Genomic DNA, 19,397 nt, shown 5'->3' with positions numbered 1-19,397 from the left:
ACAGAATTATCGCAAGCACAAATAAGTTCCAGCACAATTATATAAAAATATGAAACATAAAATAGAAATACAGTAAGAGTAAACAGTTATCACAGTATGTAAATATTTATGTATTTAAAATGTAGTATGTGTAGTATGTTGAGTATGTAAGTGTGTAAAAATGTAAATGTAAGCAATACGGTAATAGACAATTTGCACTAATATGTGCATGTATAAATTATAATGAGGTTAATGTGTGTAAAATATAAAACTGTGCCTTATGCTACAATGCAGTGTTTAAAACTAGTATGTGAGTTAAACGTGTGTGCAAAGTTATAACAATGAACAAAAGAATATATATAAGCAAGAATAACAATAGGAATATATATAATGTGTAACATTTTGAAGATTTTTGTTGGAGATAATAACGTTTACTTTGTCACACAGTCTGAACGTCCCAAAATTGCAGTGCTGATGTTTTTGGCAAATCGTATGCTTATATTTTGAAGTCCACCTCACGTATTTCCGGTCATGTTGATAGCGCTTGCGCAATGACGCTCTGTCGTCCGAGGGTGGCGCTGCAGTGCAAAAACAAAAACGTCAAGATGGGATCAAAATAAAGTTTGGGGACGTTGCAGGTGGAGCAGGAAGCTGCCTCCGTCTCTACTGATCTGTCACTTATTCACCTGTAAGGTAAGTTTATTGTTGTGGCGTCTTACCAAACCAAGCCCGCAGTATTTGCCATAAAATCGCCCCGTGATGCTTTATGGGTATTGTGGTCGTTACATATTGGTTTTGTTAGCGTCAGTAAGTTAGCAGTTCAAAGTGCACACAGCTGTCAAGTTAAACTGTCTGTGTAAAGCTGCTTTGCTCGTGAAGTCGCTAAAGGGCGACACTCAACATATTATCTCCAACAGTAACTTTTATAATTCATCTAAACAAAACAAAACACCCAAATGTATTTTATTGTCATAAGTTGAAATGGTTTTGAATGGAGGCGCTTATCACCCATCAGACGTGCACTGTGGATGAAGCTGTGTGAGCTGAAAGTTAATGTTTAGCTCCAGTCAGCTTCACCAGCGGTGAACTTACTGTAAATGTACCGATCTTACCACGAGGAAGTAGCAGCCAAAGATCATAAGTCATCCTCTGATATCTATTCTGTGCTTTCACAAACAAGGCAAACAGCCAGAACAGCCAGTGTAGTCCAGAAAAGTGCAGAATACTTATGTTTAATATCACTAATGACATATCATTAATGTATTAATTAATGTGCAAATTTTTTAGTGCATGGAAAATAACACATTTTTTATGTATTAATCATGTTTTCAGGGAATGCACAAAGTGTATTTTGATCCATTTTTAGATTACTCTTAAATACACTTACAAAATATAGTTATAAATAAAGTAAAATAAAAAAAAACACATTTCAAGTACAGTTTAATTGATTAGATATTTATCTGTTTCAAGTGTATTAATATAATAATTAAAAATACTTCAAGTAGAAAAATGTTGGATTAAAGTATTTTTTGTTTTTTAGAAAAGTGCCGCATTTATAATAAAATATGTACTTGAGTATATTTAAGTGCATCTTAATGGGATCTCAAAGTAGTACATTTAAGTACATTTAATTGTATTTAAGTATCTCTTTAGTAGCAATAAATTACATCATAGTAGTACATTTTGTACATGTAAAATAGCACACTTTTAGTACACTGCTAATAGGTATATTGGGTATACTTTGATTAATTCTAGTTCTGTGTACTTCTTTATAACCTCGGAGTAGGCATATTGTTAGTGCATCACTAATAGCACACTTATAGTATTTTTTTTTTATAAGTATACTTTTGATTAAGTTAAGTTCAGGGTACTTTCTTTGTACGTTGGGTCTGGTGGAAGGACATCTTTACCACAGAACTGGACACAGTCGGTTAGGGACGATTGCTTAACAAGGTCGCTACAGATGTGATGACATTCATAAAGTCAGGGGACACTCTTGCTGTATGTGGATGTTTTTAAGCCGTCGTAAATGTGTAACCATCCCCTGAACAGCTGTATTCCCTTTTAGAGGCCATGTACCCCGTAGACCTTCCAGCTGTGGATGACACCGACCTGACGTCAGCATCTGAACGAAACCTCTCCGCTCTGGAGTCCAGGCCTCCTCGTAATAAGTGGTTTCAATTATCACATTCTTCAGAGGTACCATAACACTCTGAATGACCTCACAATTTCATAATGGATGTGTTTTTACTGTATCCACATGAGAAATTGCATAAATGCACATAGTATTCACCCTTTCATCTCACCGTCACTGATTCACTGTTAACAATTGATTTAGCAAATATCTGCAAATGTGCTTGACAGATGAAACCTTTGAAACATGGAGCAACATCACTTCTCTTGCTTTTAGATGCCTTTCAAAAATATTCAAACCTCTGAGCAAATTGGTGTGATTTCTTTCCAAAAACATGGGGAAAAGGCAATGAGCAACTTGGTTGGAAATGTTCCCCAAATTTCCAGAAGTTAGGAAATGTATTTTTAAAAAGCTAGGGGGAAAATGTATTTGAGGAAAAAAGAAAAAAGGCAGGGCATCTATATTCATAGTTATTATTATTACATATTTAAAATTATGATATTATAATTTATAACACCTTTTAAAGTTTATTTTCTTATTTTTGCTTTTTTTACATTTTGTTCTTTATTTTTTTTATTTTATTTTTTACTGATTTTCCGGTAATTTTCTCGTACTTTTTTCTGATTTGTTACTATTTCCTTTTTTTATTCCCTTCTTCCCATGTTTTTGAAAGAAATCAGTTTCAAAGTTTCAAAGGGTTAATGTTTCATGTTTCCTTTAAAGTTAAGTATACAGCATTGGGTTTGAAATTACATAAAGAAAAGTATGTTTTGGAAAGAGAGCAGTCTTTGTTGCTACTCTGGTGTCTCGGATGTAGTTGAATGCAGTAAGTCGTCTTCCTGTCTGTTCAGATTGCGATAACAGCGAACAATGTGCAGCGGCTGCAGCTGTTTGAAGAAGACCAACCCGCCTGTACGCTGCTGGCACTTCACCCTCCTGATGATCCAACACAAGGTTGGGAACTAAGACTCAGTGGGTCTCATTCATCAGTGTGTTAGTAATAACTTTAATCTCAGCACATTAAAAGATTTTTTTTCTCTCTGTCTTTATTTCTTCGCGTAGTTTCCGCAGGTCAACAGGATGCACTTATCGACAGTAGCTGTAACCTCCTTATATGGTCCTCACAGGCTGTTCATAGGTTGGGATGTATGTTAATTGCTGACTAGCAGGAGCACCGTCAATTTACAATTGATCGACATTTATGAACGTAAACGCGTGCTTACGATCAAATCCGAGTTTCCTGCAGCGTTAATGAAGGTTTTTAGTACCAAGGTGTTCTATGTGCAGATTTACTAACATGTCATGAATGAGACCCAAAGTCTTAATTAGACACCTGTTGGGACGAACACTAATGTTTTCTGCTTTACATTCCAGTTGTGGCTTTATTCCTGCATGAGAAGTGGTGGTGTGTGGACGATGTTTTACGAACGACCAGCAAGTCTAGAAGTGGCTTGATTTCGGTAACTGCACATCTGTTTATGTGTCGTCAACATCACTGTGACACAGTGATAGACAGAGCAGGGTCCCGACACAGAAAGAAATATGAAATAATCTGTCTGTGTAATCAACCAACAATCACTCTTATATATGTGTCACATGAAATCATACAAGCTACAACTCAGCTCTTTTAACCCTTTGAAACCTGGGCAAATTGGCTTGATTTCTCAAAAAAATATGGAAAGAAGGCAATGAACAACTTAAAAACAACAAAAATATCCAAAAAAAGCACGAGAAAAAACAACAGGAGAGTTAAAAAAAATATATATATAAATATTAATCTATTAATAAAAACCCAACAACAGCAGGGAAACAATCTGGAAAAAAAACTTAAAACTACAAAAATTTTGTAATAATAATATTAATATATATATATATTTATTTATTTATTTATTTTTTTTTTAATAATCTTATAAATTTACTAATGCCTCATAACTGGCGAAACATTTCTTTCCAAGTTGCTCATTGCCTTTTTTTCCCATGTTTTTGAAGGAAATCAAACCAAGTTACTTAGGGTTCAGGGGTTTATGTAATTATGAAAGGTGGCTGAATGCAACACAAGAAAAGTGATAAAAAGGGTTAACCTTTACAAAGCAATAGAGACCTTTTTTTACCTGTGTTTACATTTAGTCTGTAAAGCATCAGGAAAAGAAAACATGAAACTTGCTTTAAAAGTCAAGACAGAATTCAAGGATTTATTCGAGGCTCGCCTCCAAGATGTTGTAGGATATACAAGTTAAACCTGCTGCTCTTGTTTTGCTGCAGAGAAAAACACATTTCACTCATGTTCACCCCATTTTGAATGTTTCTGTCAAACTCGACACAAACGAGATATCGCATTCACAAGACTGAGATGAATGCATGGTCACTGTGACTTTTGACCTTTGACCTTTGACCACCAAATTATTATCAGTTCATCCTTGAGTGTGCTTGAACATTTGTGCGAAATTTGAAGAAATTCTCCGAAGGCATTCTTGAGATATCGTGTTAACAAGAATGTGCCGGACGTATGGATGGACAGAAGACCTGAAAACATAATGCCTCTGGCTGTGGCTGCGCAGACATATAAAAAACAAAAGTTCATATCTCTGCATCCAACGGTATACCATGCTGAAGTTAGTTTCAAGTTGGATATTTGACATATGACTCTGAACCCAGCAGCAGATTTTAGTGAATCTGTGTATCATATTTATATTCGGAAAATTAAAAAACAATGACACACAGATTAAGTAAACACAGCAAGACTAAATAATACACAAATGGTCATTTTGCGGCTGAAGTATTCCCCCAAAACATCGTTAATTGCATATATATACTAATTGAAATCTCAGCTCTTGTGGTTTAAGAGTTAAGCTGTGATTTCTGTGCTGTTTGTTCTCATCAGTGTTCACGTGCTTCCTAAGACCGAGTGTTTTCTGCAGGTGCAGTCGATCACGGAGCGGGTGATTGTGTTCCTGCTCAGTCGGGTGGTGGAGAGGTCGTCACAGGAGGAGGTGGCGTTCTCCCTGCACGCCCGCACAGAGAGCTGCAAACTGCTGTGGAGAGACGGCCAGGCGGTCGGCTTCTACACCATCAAACACAAAGGTAGGATGCTGCCACCTTACAGAAATAAATATTTTAACTCTGGTTGTTGTTCCTCTTTAAGGTCATAATCGATTAACTGTATCTGACCTGTTAATTGTACGTCACTTCACATGACAGGACTTTATATCACTGTGGCTGCTGCCTTTTTATGTGGAACTGCACACATTTTTGTTTAATAACATGAAAACATATTGATTTTGTACAAATGGATGATGCACAAATATTAAGTAACATTAAGATTAACTCGTTATCTGGAGTAAGCATGGGAGAAGAGATAAACTGCAGCTTTGTAAAAAAAAATGTTAAAAGGTATTTTTTTATTGACTATTAGTCATATATTATTTTGTAACTTAATTTATTTTATGTATCTATTTATTTATTTTTTGCTGATATCTGTAAAACCAGAAGATGACACATTTTGTATCATGATGGTGTCTTGTAATCCTAAACGAGATGACTGGCATGACACAGAAATAAAAACAGGTCACAACCATCCGTATGTCACAGCAGGATCATTTTCAGATGTATAAAATGGGGAAGCAAAATGCTGCTGGGGAAAGTTGTGTAATCCAAAATAAAAACCAAACGACTGTGATCACCAGGAGTGTGAGAAATCCTTCTCATTTGGTCAGGATGAGAGTCTTTTTTTTTAAATCCACAGCAAAACCAAACCAAAACATTTCACCTGAGTTTCCGTTTCTGGGTCTCATTCATAAATTTTAGTAAATCTGTGTAGATTTGCACACTAAAAACCTACACAGGATTCATGTACGCTGCAGGAATTTACTACGATGACGTGTTTATTTCAGACAGTGACTGTTGTGCGGCTCGTGTTGCAGGCGGTCTGTGTGACAGCTGGAGCGGCAGCTGCTACCTGCTGCCTGTGCTGGACACGGTGCTGGTGAGGAGGAGCTGCAGGAGGAGAGGCTTTGGTCTTCAGATGCTGGAAGATTTCTGCTCCTCGTTCTCCACAGAGAAGTTTCTGGGAGTCAGCTCTCCATTATCACCCAGCATGGCGGCAGGTCAGCTCTAATTTATCCCCCCACTAAGCCCATTTATTTCTTTATTCACACTTTAGTTCTCCTTTTTCATGTTTCTCTAATCTAGAGGTGACTTTTGTCATATTTGGCAGAATACATATATCCTCTGCTACATCCATTTCATATGAGAATAACAAAATTACTTGGATATATTCACAATACAGTAATAAATCAAGTTGTTTTGTCTGGCTTTGTCAATTTTAATCTCACTTTTCCCCCACTGTGGACGCAGAGATGATTATCTGGCAGCTGGGATGTCAAGTCAAGTCAATTTTATTTATCAAGCCCATTATCACAAAACACAGTCTGCCTCAGAGGGCTCAGAATCAGAATCATTTTATTATCCCATGAAGGGAAAACACAAACACAGTTACACAAAAGACAGGTATTCAATGACAATATCAACAGTGAAAATAAGACCCAATTAAAAGTCTAAAAGTCAATAATAAAAGTCATACAAAAAAAACCAATATAAAAGCACCATAAACATATACAAAATCACTAGCAAATGTTCAGTCCAGAGCTCGTACCAAAAATGGGAGAATACCACCAAGTATTGCGAAAAGTGCAATGGTTAAATGTGCAAATAAGCAAAAACAGTGCAGGACGAACATGAGAAACATACAGCATACGACATTTGTCTGCCCTTAGACCCTCACATCATCGAAGGAAAAACTTCCCCAAATAAACCCTGTAACGGGGGGAAAAAAATGGTTGAAACCTCAGGAAGAGCGACTGAGGAGGGATCCCTCTTCCAGACATGCAACAGATGTCATGAACAACAACTGAATTACAACAACGACAAAACTGTGTTTTATTTTTAAGATGAAGGTGTCTGACTGCTACACATATAATCATTTTATTATTTCTTTTTTATTTTAACGAACTAACTCTATAACAACCACTTAACAGGCTGTGTTTGTGTCCCCTGTGTGTTCAGTGTGTAGGAGCTTCCTGCAGCAGCATGAGGAACATGTGGAGCGTCTGTACGAGGTGGAGGCTCCAGGGGGCTGGACTCAACGCCGAAACATCTGGCTCAACATCCAGCTAGGCCGCTACCCCCTCAGTACAGATTATATTTATTATATTTTTTGTGTGTTTTAGTTGCTTGAAACATTTTAGATTTCATACTGCAAAACTAAGTTTCCAAAAGTTTCCAAGTGTTTCTGAGGTCGTCCAGGTTGTTGTTTATTTGTGTTTTTCCAGGTAATGATGAAGACTGTAGGACGACGTCAGCGGAAACACACAGGAATAAAGGAGATGACACCTCTCAGAAGGTGGGAATATTTCTCTGCTTATGTTTGAATTATGTTGACATTTTTATATTTATCTTTTTAAAAAAGCTACTGGTGATGCACTTTGACTGATTTTGTTACATACAAATTATTTATTTATTTATTTATTTATTAGAATTAGTAAAAATGATAAACAGTTTTGGAAAAGTCATCTTGTTGCATGTGAAAAGAAATTGTGTCAGTTATCTCCCCTTACAAGAACAACAAATTTAATTATGTCACTGTTTTGTTTACCAACATGTACATTTCTTAATTTTCTCTCTCTCCGTATATGCCAGCTAGCTAAAATTCAGTTTGATTAAAGTTTGAATGAGATATATTTTAAAACTGCTGGCAAAGTGTGAAAAGAAGGGAAAAAAAGCTTTATGAATCCTTGAAAAGTCATGAAAGGTTTTGAAATTTTATTTATGAAAATGTGTGGGATTGCCGTCATTATGAGCTTCAACAAAGTGGAACTTTTGGTGAGCTCATCTATTGTCTTTTTACATGAATTTGTCCACTTTATGTTGATGACTTTCGGTTGCATGTTGGGATCTAAGAGTCTCCTCTGTTTTTATGACACAGACTAACAATTGTAAAGAGGACCTGACCTCTCCGAGCACCCGTAATGCGAACAGTCCGCTGGTAATAGGCTCCTCCGTACAACAAATGAAACGTTGTGATCAAACTGAAGGAGAAAGCTCCCCGAGCAGCGAGCACTCTGGAACAGGATGTATTCCTGCAACCCACGCCGATGATCTGGACTCTAGATGTCCCACTGGACCACCACAGTCCCTGAACACAAAACAAGCTCTGAAATCCAAGCCAGAGTTGGAGGAAACACAAAAAAGTGCCAAAAGAGTCAGATGGACATAAGGATACAGACACAGGCATTGTGTGCAACAGCAGGAACTGTTCATACTGATGAAGTGGAGGTTTTGTCCACTCTGTGCTCTGTTTATGAAGTTTACACACCCTTTGGGCTGATGGATTGGGGCTGCACGCTATCCTCCAAAGACCTCTCCATCACTCCTCTGTTGCCTTTGTTAAAGGAGCTATTTGTAATTTGCAGCCACCCAGTCCAACTGAATAGGGGGCAGTATTTCACCCTTTTAATGTTAGGCATAAATAAAGACGACTCATAACTGACAGCAGAGCAAGAATACAGCTGGTCAAAATACTGAAAAATATATAAACACATTTTATTATTTGATAAATACACTGATTTTTTTTTTTTTTTTTGCAATTCAGTCTTAAACCTGAGAGGCAGTAATGTGTCGAGTCGAGTCCAGCTTGATTAATTTTACAAAATACATTGATACTTTTAAAATTCTTAAAGTTGGCACAGACTATTTTATTGTACTTTTGTTTGCATTTTATACTTGCCATTGTACTATTTACTTTTGGAGGAACATTTTCTTTAATAAAGTATGGAAGCTTTATTATACATTTGTGTGGTGTTACTCTGTTATGTTGTGATTGGTAGGTCTATTTATCGTTAGAACTACACTGTAAACAGAGATGTAGGACAGTACAATGTAAGTAATTAAAGTAAGTATGGGTAGTGAGGAGGCAAAAATGGCAAATTAAAGCTATACTGACACCTGTGACCCATACTGTCAGTGTCCCATTTCAGCCACCCCATTAAAAAAAAAAAATCTGGACACGTCACTACATGACAGTCATAGGAGCTCTTATATTTTGATAATATTTTATTACTAGATGATACTTGTTTTAATGTCCTTTAACCCTTAGGGACTGTTTGGCGCATTTTACGCACGTTTCATTCTTCGTTTTTTGATCATTTTGGTTGTGTTCATGTATGTGGAATACATTTTGGCAAGATTGTGTATTTATGTTTAATCTTGGAATTTTTAGCTCATTTCTTACAATAAGTCATACACACACACAGAGAGAGAGAGACACAAACACACACACACACACACACACACACAGAGACACACTGTGTTAACAAAAGTCTTACACTCATAGTGTTAGTTGCAAAAATGCGTCTTTAAAGCTCGTTCAAAGTATAAAAACATGAATTGTATTACTTCTGGGTTTCGTTCTGGGCTTTTTTCTGGGTTTTTTATTATTTTCCACCTGATGACGTCGTTTTTACCACATTTGGCATGTGGAGAAAATACTTGCTATTTCTACGAGGTGAACTGTCACAATCAGTGTTGCTGCAAACGACTGACATATCCCAGGCTGTGATAACCAAAAAAAATGTTCTTTGCATGTATCCTTGAACCTCATGCAGCACACAGTTTCCTCATCTCCTGCACAGCTGACAGCCGCTGTGAGAAAATCAAGCGCACCCCTCTCGCGCAGCTGCATGTAGGAACAGGAAGTGTGGAAACAGGAAAAATCTCGCGGAGAGGAAAAGTTACAGTGCAGTAAATAAAAAATGAGTCGCATTTATCACAACGCGTCTTTACAGAACAAACCGGTCCACACGGAGAGACTGGAGCGCGCGTGGTGTCCCTCCGCGTATGAAAGGTAGGACTGAAATACTCAAAGTGAAAGGTAACGATCCAAGTATTCAGAGCAGTTGTAGTTACAGTGTGTCAGTATGATTCACTATGTTTCACTGTGTGTTGTTAAAAACATCACTAAACTGAACTGAAGAAAATGCACAGTTTACATACACACTTCCTATTCATCATTTTGTCGACAGTAATCAGTGTTTTGTATATTCGTCATTATAGTGAATCCGCCAGGCAGCATTGAATCTCGGTAAAACTACAAACCTGTTTAAATAGTTGCTGATAGCAAACGCCCTAATTCATGTGTTTTACTTCACTTAAGTTTACACCTTAAGTTACTTTACAACAGAGATACTCAATTTAAAGCCCCACGGGCCAAATCTGGCCCCAGATAGGCTGCCAGGTGGCCCCCTGACTATTTTCTAATTCACAATAAAAATAAAGTGATTCACTCCTGGAGTTGTTTTTGTAATTTCAGTACACACAAGGTGCTAGAGTGCTTAAAACAGCGTAAAAATAGAACTTGTTTATCAAAAAAGTGAAGGATCCCCGCACCCTAGCCAAAGTCCTAAATTCCTAGAAATGTCCAAAAATCCCAGGAATGTCCTAAAAATGTTAAAACATCCTGAAGTCCAAGAAACATTCTGAAATCCAAGAAATGTCCTAAAATCTTACAACTGTCCTAAAATACTTGAAATGTGTTAAAATCCTAGAAATGTCCTAAAAACATCGAATTGTCCTAAAGTCATACAAAGGTCCTAAAATCTAAGAAACATACTAAAATTCAAGAAATTTTCTTTAAAAAATGCTGCAACTACAGCTACAATCGTAAAACACTTAAAATGTCTTAAAATCCTAGAAATGGCCAAAAATCATAAAAATGTGCCAAAATTCTAGAAATGTCTGTAAATTGTAAAATATATGCTTAAACACAAGAAATGTCCCAGAAACTTATGCTGCGACTGGCCCCTGGCCTCCTGTCATTTTGCAAAAGTGGCCCCAAAGGAAAGTTGAAAGGACTTTTTTTGGCACTGGTTTGTCTCAGTTATTCAGGTTTCTTTGTGGAAGAACAGAAGTGTGAAGTGTCGCCACACAGCTTGATTTTAAGACTCTGTGTTTCCTCTGCACAGCGGCGAGGGAGTTCTTCTGGAAGGAAAGCTGCTGGATGTTTCCAGACATGCTATCAACGATGACAACAACCAAAAGGTACGACAGGATAAATTCAGCTAGCTCTTACCTGGGGCTGTGAGTCTGGCACTGCAGGAGAAGACATCATTCATCTGTTCGTGTTCAGTGTTAAACTGAATACTAACAGCTCTCTCTTTTCCGCCACAGAGTTCAAAGCTAATGTTTGTTTTCACTGCCCGGTTGGGCAAATGGGTCAGAAATTTACTTGCCAGAAGTCACTTTTAACTTTCCTGTATTCAGGTTGTTTTATATATTAGCAATTTCAATTTAATTCATTTCAATTCAATTTTATTTATGAAGCCCATTATCACAAAACACAGTTTGCCTCAGAGGGCTTTACAGCATACAGCATCCCTCTATCGTTAGATCCTCACATCATCTAAGGAAAAACTCCCCAAAAAACCCTGTAACAGGGAAAAAAATAGTAGAAACCTCAGGAAGAGCGCTGAGGAGGGATCCCTCTTCCAGGACGGACAGACGTGCAGTAGATTTCGTAAATAATTAAATAACAGTAATGACAAAAAGGAAAGAGAAAGAGAGAGAAGAAGAGAGGGGAAGGGAGGGAGGGAAGCACAGCCGTAATGGTAACAACAGCGTGTCATATAACAATAGTGATAGATGTAAAATTACTAAATGCACTCTATGGTAACATATGATTAGCAGTTTTCAAATGAGAGGAAAAAAATGAAGTTAATGTGATGTTTAATCTTTGTTTCAGTAAATGAATCAGAATGCAGGCGGGATGCTGTCGGCTCTTGTTGTAGCACTCCAGCGACATTTTTTTAGAAACTTGCTGTGCTTTTGAAAAATGACCAACGATGACGATTTACGAGTCCTGTGTGGAATCTTACTTTCCGCAGACATTCAGGCGATCATTGTTGTTTATTTTGTTTATTTGGTTTTTGAGTTGGCCAAGCTGTGAGTGTGTACTCTTGTCCTTTTGATTTTGGGGATGACAAGCAAATACTGTGGAAAATCACTGTGCAAAGTGACGCATCATCCATTATTTTCTACACGTCAGCTCATCATTTTCAGAGTAAATAACACTGAAAAACAGAATCATTTTTAAAAGCCTCTTCTGTCTTGAATAATAAATTCATGCCGTCAAAGTGTCCCCTGGTTTCCTCTTTTCTTCATCTTTTACTGAACAGTACAACCGTGTCTTTCACCATCAGCTGCTGACAGCAAAGACACAACTTCAGGTTTTGCCCAAATCCGAAGCTTTTTGGACAGACTAAACAAAAGCTCAGACGGACAAAACATACACCTTGTGTTGTTTCTGTCCCTGGCAGGCCCGTTTCTACGTGCTCTACGTCAAACCCAGCCGCATCCATCGGAGGAAGTTTGATGCCAGCGGGAAGGAGATCGAGCCAAACTTCAGTGACACCAAAAAGGTTAACACTGGCTTCCTCATGTCCTCCTACAGTGAGTAGATAACAAAAACATTTGAGCTGATGTTTACATATTCCCTTTCCTCTCCAAACTTTATTCTGTTTTTGTCTGCTATGTAACTTCAGATTTGTGACTCTGTGTGAAATATCAGAATAGCTGAGTGAGAGATCACAAGGCCAGATATGAGATATTATTTGCCATTATTTGAGTTCATAGGCTTAAAATCAGCAGAAGGCAAGAGATTAACACAAGTGGACTACACTTGATAAACTGTGTATATCTTGGGGCCTGGCCATACGAAAAATCATTTTTTCACGATATTTTTGACCAAATACCTGGATATTGATACAGCAGTTATATTGTAGGGTTAACTGTAGGTGCTTTACAAAATATTACACAATGAGATATTTGATAAATTGTCATCATCAATGACTAAAAAGCAAATAACAGAACAGCTAGAACAGTCTGGTAAGGTTAAAAAAAAATACATCACTTTGCTTTAATCATTTTATTGCCAAACATTTTCTAAATCACAGTAAAAAATAAAGTGATTCACACGGTACTGTACTTTTACTAAACATAAGGTGCCAGAGTGTAAAAACAGCATTAAAACAGAGCCTGTTTATCAAAAAAAGTGCCAGTCGACGATCCCGACAGAGGCCCTAATGTCCTAAAATCCTTCTAATGTCCTAAAATCCCAGAAATGTCCACATATCTCAGAAATGTCCCAAAATGTTGAAATGTTCTAAAGTCATAGAAATGTCCTAAAATCGAAGAAATTCTCTAAAATCTTAGAAACGTCCTAAAAATTAAGAAATGTCCTAATATCCCAGAAACATCCTAAAATCCTAGAAATATATATGGGGCCGCTGCGACTGGCCCCTGACCTCCTGTCAGTTTGTCAACGTGACCCCCAAGCAAAGCAGTTTGAGTGTCCCTAATATACAATATCCGAAATCTAACTCAATATCACATCTCAAATCACAGTATCGATCCAATATTGATATATTGCCCAGCTTTCATATATCTGCAGTAATGTCTGGATTATGTCATCAAATTGTTAAAACAAACAACCTGCATTTTTTGCCCATTTTCAAACACAGCAGATTGTTATCTTCAGTAACTTCGTGATCAACAAACGAGGGCAACAAAGAGTGTGTGATATTTTATAGCTCCCTGGAAACATCTGTTTTCCGTTCATCATTGTGTTCATTGTTCCTGTATCTGGTTTTGTTTTTTTCAACATGTTTTTCTCTAAATGTGATGCATGTGTTGTCAGATTCGGTGAAGATATTTTCTTTATTTGCTCGTGTTTTTCATATCTGTGTGAGTTTTCTTTGGTTGCAGTGTGTTGAGCTGTTTGGTTTGATGGACATTTTCTGTCCCTCCAGAGGTGGAAGCCAAAGGGGAGTCGGACCGTCTGTCTGAGGAGCAGCTGTCAGAGATGGTGAACAAAGCTGAGCTGATGAAGATAACAGACAAGCACCGACCCGGCGGGACCTGGGCCTTCTGGTACCCCGAGTCACAGATGGATGAAATGGAGCTGGAAACAGGACAGGACATCCGGCTGAAGACCAGAGGAAACAGTCCTTTCATATGTGAGTCTGTTATCATACTTCTGAGAGGCTTCCACATACATTGTTTGTTTATTTATTTGGTTCCTTAATATTTATATTTTTCTTAGTTTATCTTTATTTTTTCTGTAATAATAATGTAAAATTTTAGATATTTGATTTGGGTTTATGCCTATATGTAAAATTAATTAGAGTATAGGTTTAAATTAATAAGGAAGCTGGTTAATTAAAATTCAATGACTTATGGAGAAGGGTTGGGATTAAATAAATTTGTACTTCTTCTCACTCCTTTCCAAATATGTAATCTGTAAAAAAAAAAAAATATATATATAGATTAAAATGTGTCTGTCTGCTAATAACCATTTCTCTATTTTCATTATATGTTCAAAATAAATTTAAAAAATCAAATCAAATCACTAAAGACAGCACATGTGCATCCAGTGTGCCTTTATATCGTGTAACGGATGTAACCGCTTTGTAATCACCAACATTTTGATTAGTAGCTGTAATTTAATTACATATTTTTCTTCAGTGTAAAGGATCAATAAAGTTGTCTGAATCTGAATCTGGAAACACTGAATAAGGAGCAGTAGTTTACATGGCAACAGTTCTTGTATAAAACATTAAAATTTTGTTGTGGTTGGGCCTTTCAGTCACACAACAACTGTGTCCCAATTCGGGGTCTGCGTCCTTCGGAGGCTGCATTCGAAGGCCGATAACGTCACAGCTCTGCGCGAAGGCTGTCCCATTTCGTCCCAATTCGAAGGCTCCTTCTTATGCAGCCCACAAATGCGGCTTTAATTTAACACATCGCTACTATCCTTCACGGCCTTCCATTTCCCAAGATTCCTTGCGCGCCTGCGATCTTCAAAAATAATTGTCATACTGGCGGCACAAAGCGATCAGAGATCAAAATCAAATGCCAGATATGTTAAACTTAGAGGAACATCTCATAATTTCCTTCATAATACGTGACGTTAGTAATGTTAACACGTAGCCACCTAGCATACTAGCTATTGGAATGTAGAGCCAGTTCGTCCTTCGGAGTCGCCTCCGAAGGAGTCGCCTCCGTAGACCGCGTAGGCTGCGTCCTCCGAAGGATGCAGACCCTGAATTGGGACACAACTCTCTCTGACGAGCTTTACAGCAGGAATCAGCTGATGTGGGGGTAAGGGCGGGAACATCTGGTGATGCGAGCAGGAAATCCTCTGAAGGCTAGACGGTCCCATTTAACAACCGTTGATGCGGCCTTCGGAGGTGCCTCCGAAGGAGTCGCCTCCGTAGGCCACGTAGGCTGCGTCTTCTGAAGGAGGCAGACCCTGAATTGGGACACAGCTAACAACAGCGTTTTGGGGGCCTGAAAATACCATCTTTTGATAAATTTGAAACTTTGAAACAAACTTTTGAAAATACAAACGTGGTTCCAGGTTGTTATCGTTTGAAAACACAAACCCCTTCTGTCGCTGTGTTAACTGGCAATATAGATAGAGATATTCATTTGAAGGTAGTGGAAACACAACGATTCTTATTTTCAGTCAATTTCACATTAAAGAAAACATACTTATTACATCATATTTCATTGCTGCCTATATATCCTGCACACTAGACCTTTATGGATACCCACGTAAAGTCTGAAGTGGATCTTTGTTGAGGGATACAGCAGCACAAGATTTCGTCAGAGCTCTGTAATTTGTTCATAAGATGGATCTGATTTTCAAAGCCAAAGGGTCTTTTTGGTTTTCATGACCCTCACACTGATGAAGCCTGTTCCGATGTTGACCTCCATGGGAGCGGGGAGAGAATGAAATTAAATTAGAGTTTTGTTTTTCCGGTCCCTCGCAGTTTTCACGAGTACGCTCGAGGGAAATGAACAGCGTTTGACCTCTCTCATATTAAAAAACAAAGTCATCCAACCCTTTGATAGAGTCGAATGCTTTGATCTGCTCCCATTAGACAGTTTTTTTTTTAGACAGGTCTTGAAAACACCTTCAGGAGTCATCCAGTGTGATCAAACCACAGCCACACAGTCCTGATAAGGAGGATTAACTCCTGATAAATAGTAACTAAGGATGTTTTTTCTTCCAACTTTGAACTTTGATTGATGGTTATGTCATGAATATTTAATGTTCAAGATAATTATTTGTGAAGTTAAGTTTCTAGGGCTTTAAGATCTGTGGACATCTGTTCAGACTTGCCTTTGTTTGGTTTTTGCTTATCGTATTTATTTTCTTGTACTTCTTCATTCATATGTCTTGTTATGTCTGTGTTGTAAGTCTGTCGCTGTTTTCTGAAGCGCTTAAACAAACTCACTGTCGTCTCTGCTTTCCAGTCTCCTTAGCCAAAGTTGACGGCAGCACGGTGACCAAGTGTAACTTTGCTGGAGACGAAAAGGCTGGAGCATCGTGGACGGACAAGATCATGGCCAACAAAGCAGACGCAGCCAGCACTCAGAAGTCTGGAGGAGAAGGAGAGGGAGCAGACGAGGACGAATGGGTGAGGACCATGGATGTATTATATACATACAAACCTGGAAAACTGCCTTGATTTCTTTCAAAAAACACGAAGCGTAGTCAATAAGCAACTTGTCAAAAAAAATGACACAAAATTTGCAAGAAATTAGTAAAAAGCGACAAGACTATTCCTTGAGATACACAAAAGAAATAAAAAAAGGTAAAAGAACAAAAACTAAAATAAAATATAAAATAAATATAAATAACAATTATAAATTTGTATTTTTTTTCTGTAACCTAATTTTAGATCATTTTAAATATTTTTTCTTAAAAATTCTACCTGGTTATTTAATAATATTTTAATGAATTTAAGGTCATTTATAAGGTCATTTATCTCGCCACCTTTAACAAATCGTTTAGAATTCACGCCAAAATAAAAAAAAACAACAGTTTCCACCGTGAATCCTCATTTTTGCTACTTTGCTTCATGTATATGAAACATCTGTGAATCAAGACAATAACATATGTTGCTTTGTACTTTCACAATTATATAAGCCCTGAGTCTGGGAACTCATCATCTTTGTCCACGTGACACTTGGATGGATGTGGAAAACAAGCTAGAATCTGCGTGTGCTAACAGGAAGTGGGCAGCAGGATCCCTCTGTGGCTGCATCTGTTGTTCACAGTCTTAAATAAACACTCGTCCCACTTTGTTTCTCTCTCAGGATGACTAAGGAAAACCACAACTCTCCCATCAGCCTGAAATCTTGGACTCATTCCAGTCTCCAGGTTGCACTGCTTCAGTTTTGATCCATTCCTGTGTTTTGGATTGTATACTGGACTCGGACGTCTCACTGGGGTGTTTAACCTCTTACATATGTGGCCTTGGGGCTGGAAAGCTTGCGTCACTTCTGCAATATGGGACAAGACTCTTCCAGCTCCACAGAGTGTGTCTAGCTGAGATGCACACTATCTTAAAACTTTGGATCAGATCCCAAAATTTACCCTGATTTTAATTGCAGTCCCAGATATCTGTTGTCCTGACAGCTACGTGCCACAAATATACAGTTTGCTTTGTTAACGTACAGAATTAAAAAAAAACAAAGAAAAGCTCATGTGAGGGTTTGTACCTACAGGTGATTACTCCTTCGTGGCAGGTAAACTGCCCTCTGAGTGAGATTATTTGTAACAAATACACACAAAGTGACACTTGTACTATAAAAGCATTCAGAGGGAGCTGTTTATGTGATTCTCATATTCAAAACAAATTTGCAAATTGTCATTTACATTTATTATATCAATTACTTGCATAATCCAGTTCGGGTCACACGCTCTGACTGCTTGTAGAGCCTCTGTAAATAAGGAATCCACGTAAATATTGCTTGTCATTATTAGAAATTACAATTTTAATTTTCATTGTGCTCTGTAATGTTTAGTTTTGGGCCTGAGGACGATTAAAAAACTCAAATTTGTGCTGTAAAAATAGACCTATTTTATATTACATTTTATATATGATAAAATGTGTATTTTTTCTTTTCTTTATATATTTTTTCTTTCTCGTTTTACTGCTAAATAGCACACTAAAATATGTTTTTGAAGTTATTTGAGGTGAGAAAATGTGTTTTCAGGCCTTTAATACTTCTCCCTGCTTCGGAAATATTGAAGATTTAGAATAGAGTCAAACTTAGCAGATAAATGAACCTCTGACCACCACGAGACCACATCAACAGGACGTGGGCTGGTCTGTTTGGAGTCGGATGGATTTTTACATGTTTGTTGTCCTTTGGCCGGATCTTTTTTTCACCTTGAGCGTCTGTATTTCACTTGCATTCTGGTTGAGTCTTGTTTCAAAACATCTGCAGGGACACATTGGGTGTTTTGGCAGTGCCCTGCAGGTTGTAGACTTCCCACTCCACAACAGTGTAAACAGCATTACAACTCGCTCCAGTTTATTGTTTTCAGCTGTTACATTAAAAGCATTTCGCTCTTCAGTGTGTAATTGTGTTGCTATGTATTGCAAAATGCCAGCGGTTAATGGAAGTGCATTATTTGTTTGTTCAGATCTACAGTATTTACACATTCTCCACATATGTATTCAAATATTCAGGGGAAACTTCATACAAAGTCATTGGCGGCAGACAAACAGACGAGATGCAGGTGGAGTGATATGACCAGGCCACAACAAAAAGGGACACACCATGGCAAAGTTGAATAAAAGATGTTCATAAAATCAATTTAAACCAAATTAGAGGTTAAGGACTGTCAGTAGTGTGTGTGATGCATGAGTGGAAAATGTGTGTGGGTGTTGTGAAGCTGCATTTGTCTTTTGGCAAATGTTAATAAGACCTGGCAACCCTTTATTGATTATGTAGAAGCGAGGCAGCAATAGTCCTCACACCTTTATGCTACTGCTACTGGGTTAAGTGTGGTGTCTGTTTTAGTTAACATTTACACTTCATATTTTATGTTACGTTGTTTTTGTTGAGTTAGGTCTGTATATGTGAACTCATTTCTGTGGTATTTTGTGTATTTTCAATTTGTCCTGTTTTATTATTGAAAAACCAATAAACAGACATTTTTAAAAAAATTGCATAATAGCAAAGCAAAGAACTAAGGAACATAACTAAACAAGAGAAGAGCAGGGAGCTGCAGCAGCAGTGTGGAGGGTCAGACGCTGAGCTACAAGCTGCACACATGCTTCAATAACCTAAAGCGCTCTCAGGTGTTTCCAGTTACTCTAACGAGCAGCAGCAAGGAGAGCACAGACAGGTTATGGTTATCCCATAAAACACAGAG

At 37.7% G+C, this 19,397-nt stretch overlaps 2 protein-coding genes across 3 annotated transcripts; both read left to right on the top strand.

The window, feature by feature from the left end:
* Positions 1-547: 547 nt before the first annotated feature.
* On the top strand, positions 548-8,955 carry fam169b (family with sequence similarity 169 member B). 2 transcript variants are annotated; one of them, XM_088079825.1, is made up of 9 exons: positions 548-672; positions 2,048-2,178; positions 2,965-3,067; positions 3,488-3,573; positions 5,032-5,194; positions 6,034-6,216; positions 7,175-7,300; positions 7,441-7,511; positions 8,094-8,955. In XM_088079825.1, exons 2-9 carry the CDS (start codon positions 2,053-2,055, stop codon positions 8,382-8,384), a joined length of 1,149 nt encoding a protein of 382 aa, XP_087935951.1. In that variant the 5' UTR covers positions 548-672; positions 2,048-2,052; the 3' UTR covers positions 8,385-8,955. The 2 variants fall into 2 exon arrangements, with proteins under 2 accessions (XP_087935951.1, XP_087935950.1); XM_088079824.1 differs by having other exon boundaries at positions 6,004-6,216.
* An 875-nt stretch (positions 8,956-9,830) lies between these two features.
* Positions 9,831-18,592, top strand: arpin (actin related protein 2/3 complex inhibitor). The gene is made up of 6 exons (XM_088079823.1): positions 9,831-10,010; positions 11,128-11,203; positions 12,478-12,610; positions 13,969-14,175; positions 16,481-16,644; positions 17,327-18,592. Exons 1-6 carry the CDS (start codon positions 9,919-9,921, stop codon positions 17,333-17,335), a joined length of 681 nt encoding a protein of 226 aa, XP_087935949.1. The 5' UTR covers positions 9,831-9,918; the 3' UTR covers positions 17,336-18,592.
* Positions 18,593-19,397: the final 805 nt, after the last annotated feature.

This window comes from Plectropomus leopardus, chromosome 7, assembly GCF_026936395.1.
Source record: "Plectropomus leopardus strain MGB_pleo_1.0 chromosome 7, ASM2693639v1, whole genome shotgun sequence".
Classification (NCBI taxonomy): domain Eukaryota; kingdom Metazoa; phylum Chordata; class Actinopteri; order Perciformes; family Serranidae; genus Plectropomus; species Plectropomus leopardus.
The sequence above is the reverse complement of the archived record's forward strand: the minus strand, read 5'-3'. Positions and strand labels throughout refer to the sequence as shown.

What these genes read in the sequence shown, in the direction of transcription:
- arpin (XM_088079823.1), top strand. Translation starts at nt 9,919, where the DNA reads ATGAGTCGCATTTATCACAACGCGTCTTTACAGAACAAACCGGTCCAC. An exon ending in TGTCCCTCCGCGTATGAAAG is followed by an intron (nt 10,011 to 11,127) that starts GTAGGACTGAAA and finishes TCCTCTGCACAG; the next exon opens with CGGCGAGGGAGTTCTTCTGG. An exon ending in ACGATGACAACAACCAAAAG is followed by an intron (nt 11,204 to 12,477) that starts GTACGACAGGAT and finishes TGTCCCTGGCAG; the next exon opens with GCCCGTTTCTACGTGCTCTA.
- fam169b (XM_088079824.1), top strand. Translation starts at nt 2,053, where the DNA reads ATGTACCCCGTAGACCTTCCAGCTGTGGATGACACCGACCTGACGTCA. An exon ending in AATTATCACATTCTTCAGAG is followed by an intron (nt 2,179 to 2,964) that starts GTACCATAACAC and finishes CTGTCTGTTCAG; the next exon opens with ATTGCGATAACAGCGAACAA. An exon ending in TCCTGATGATCCAACACAAG is followed by an intron (nt 3,068 to 3,487) that starts GTTGGGAACTAA and finishes TTTACATTCCAG; the next exon opens with TTGTGGCTTTATTCCTGCAT.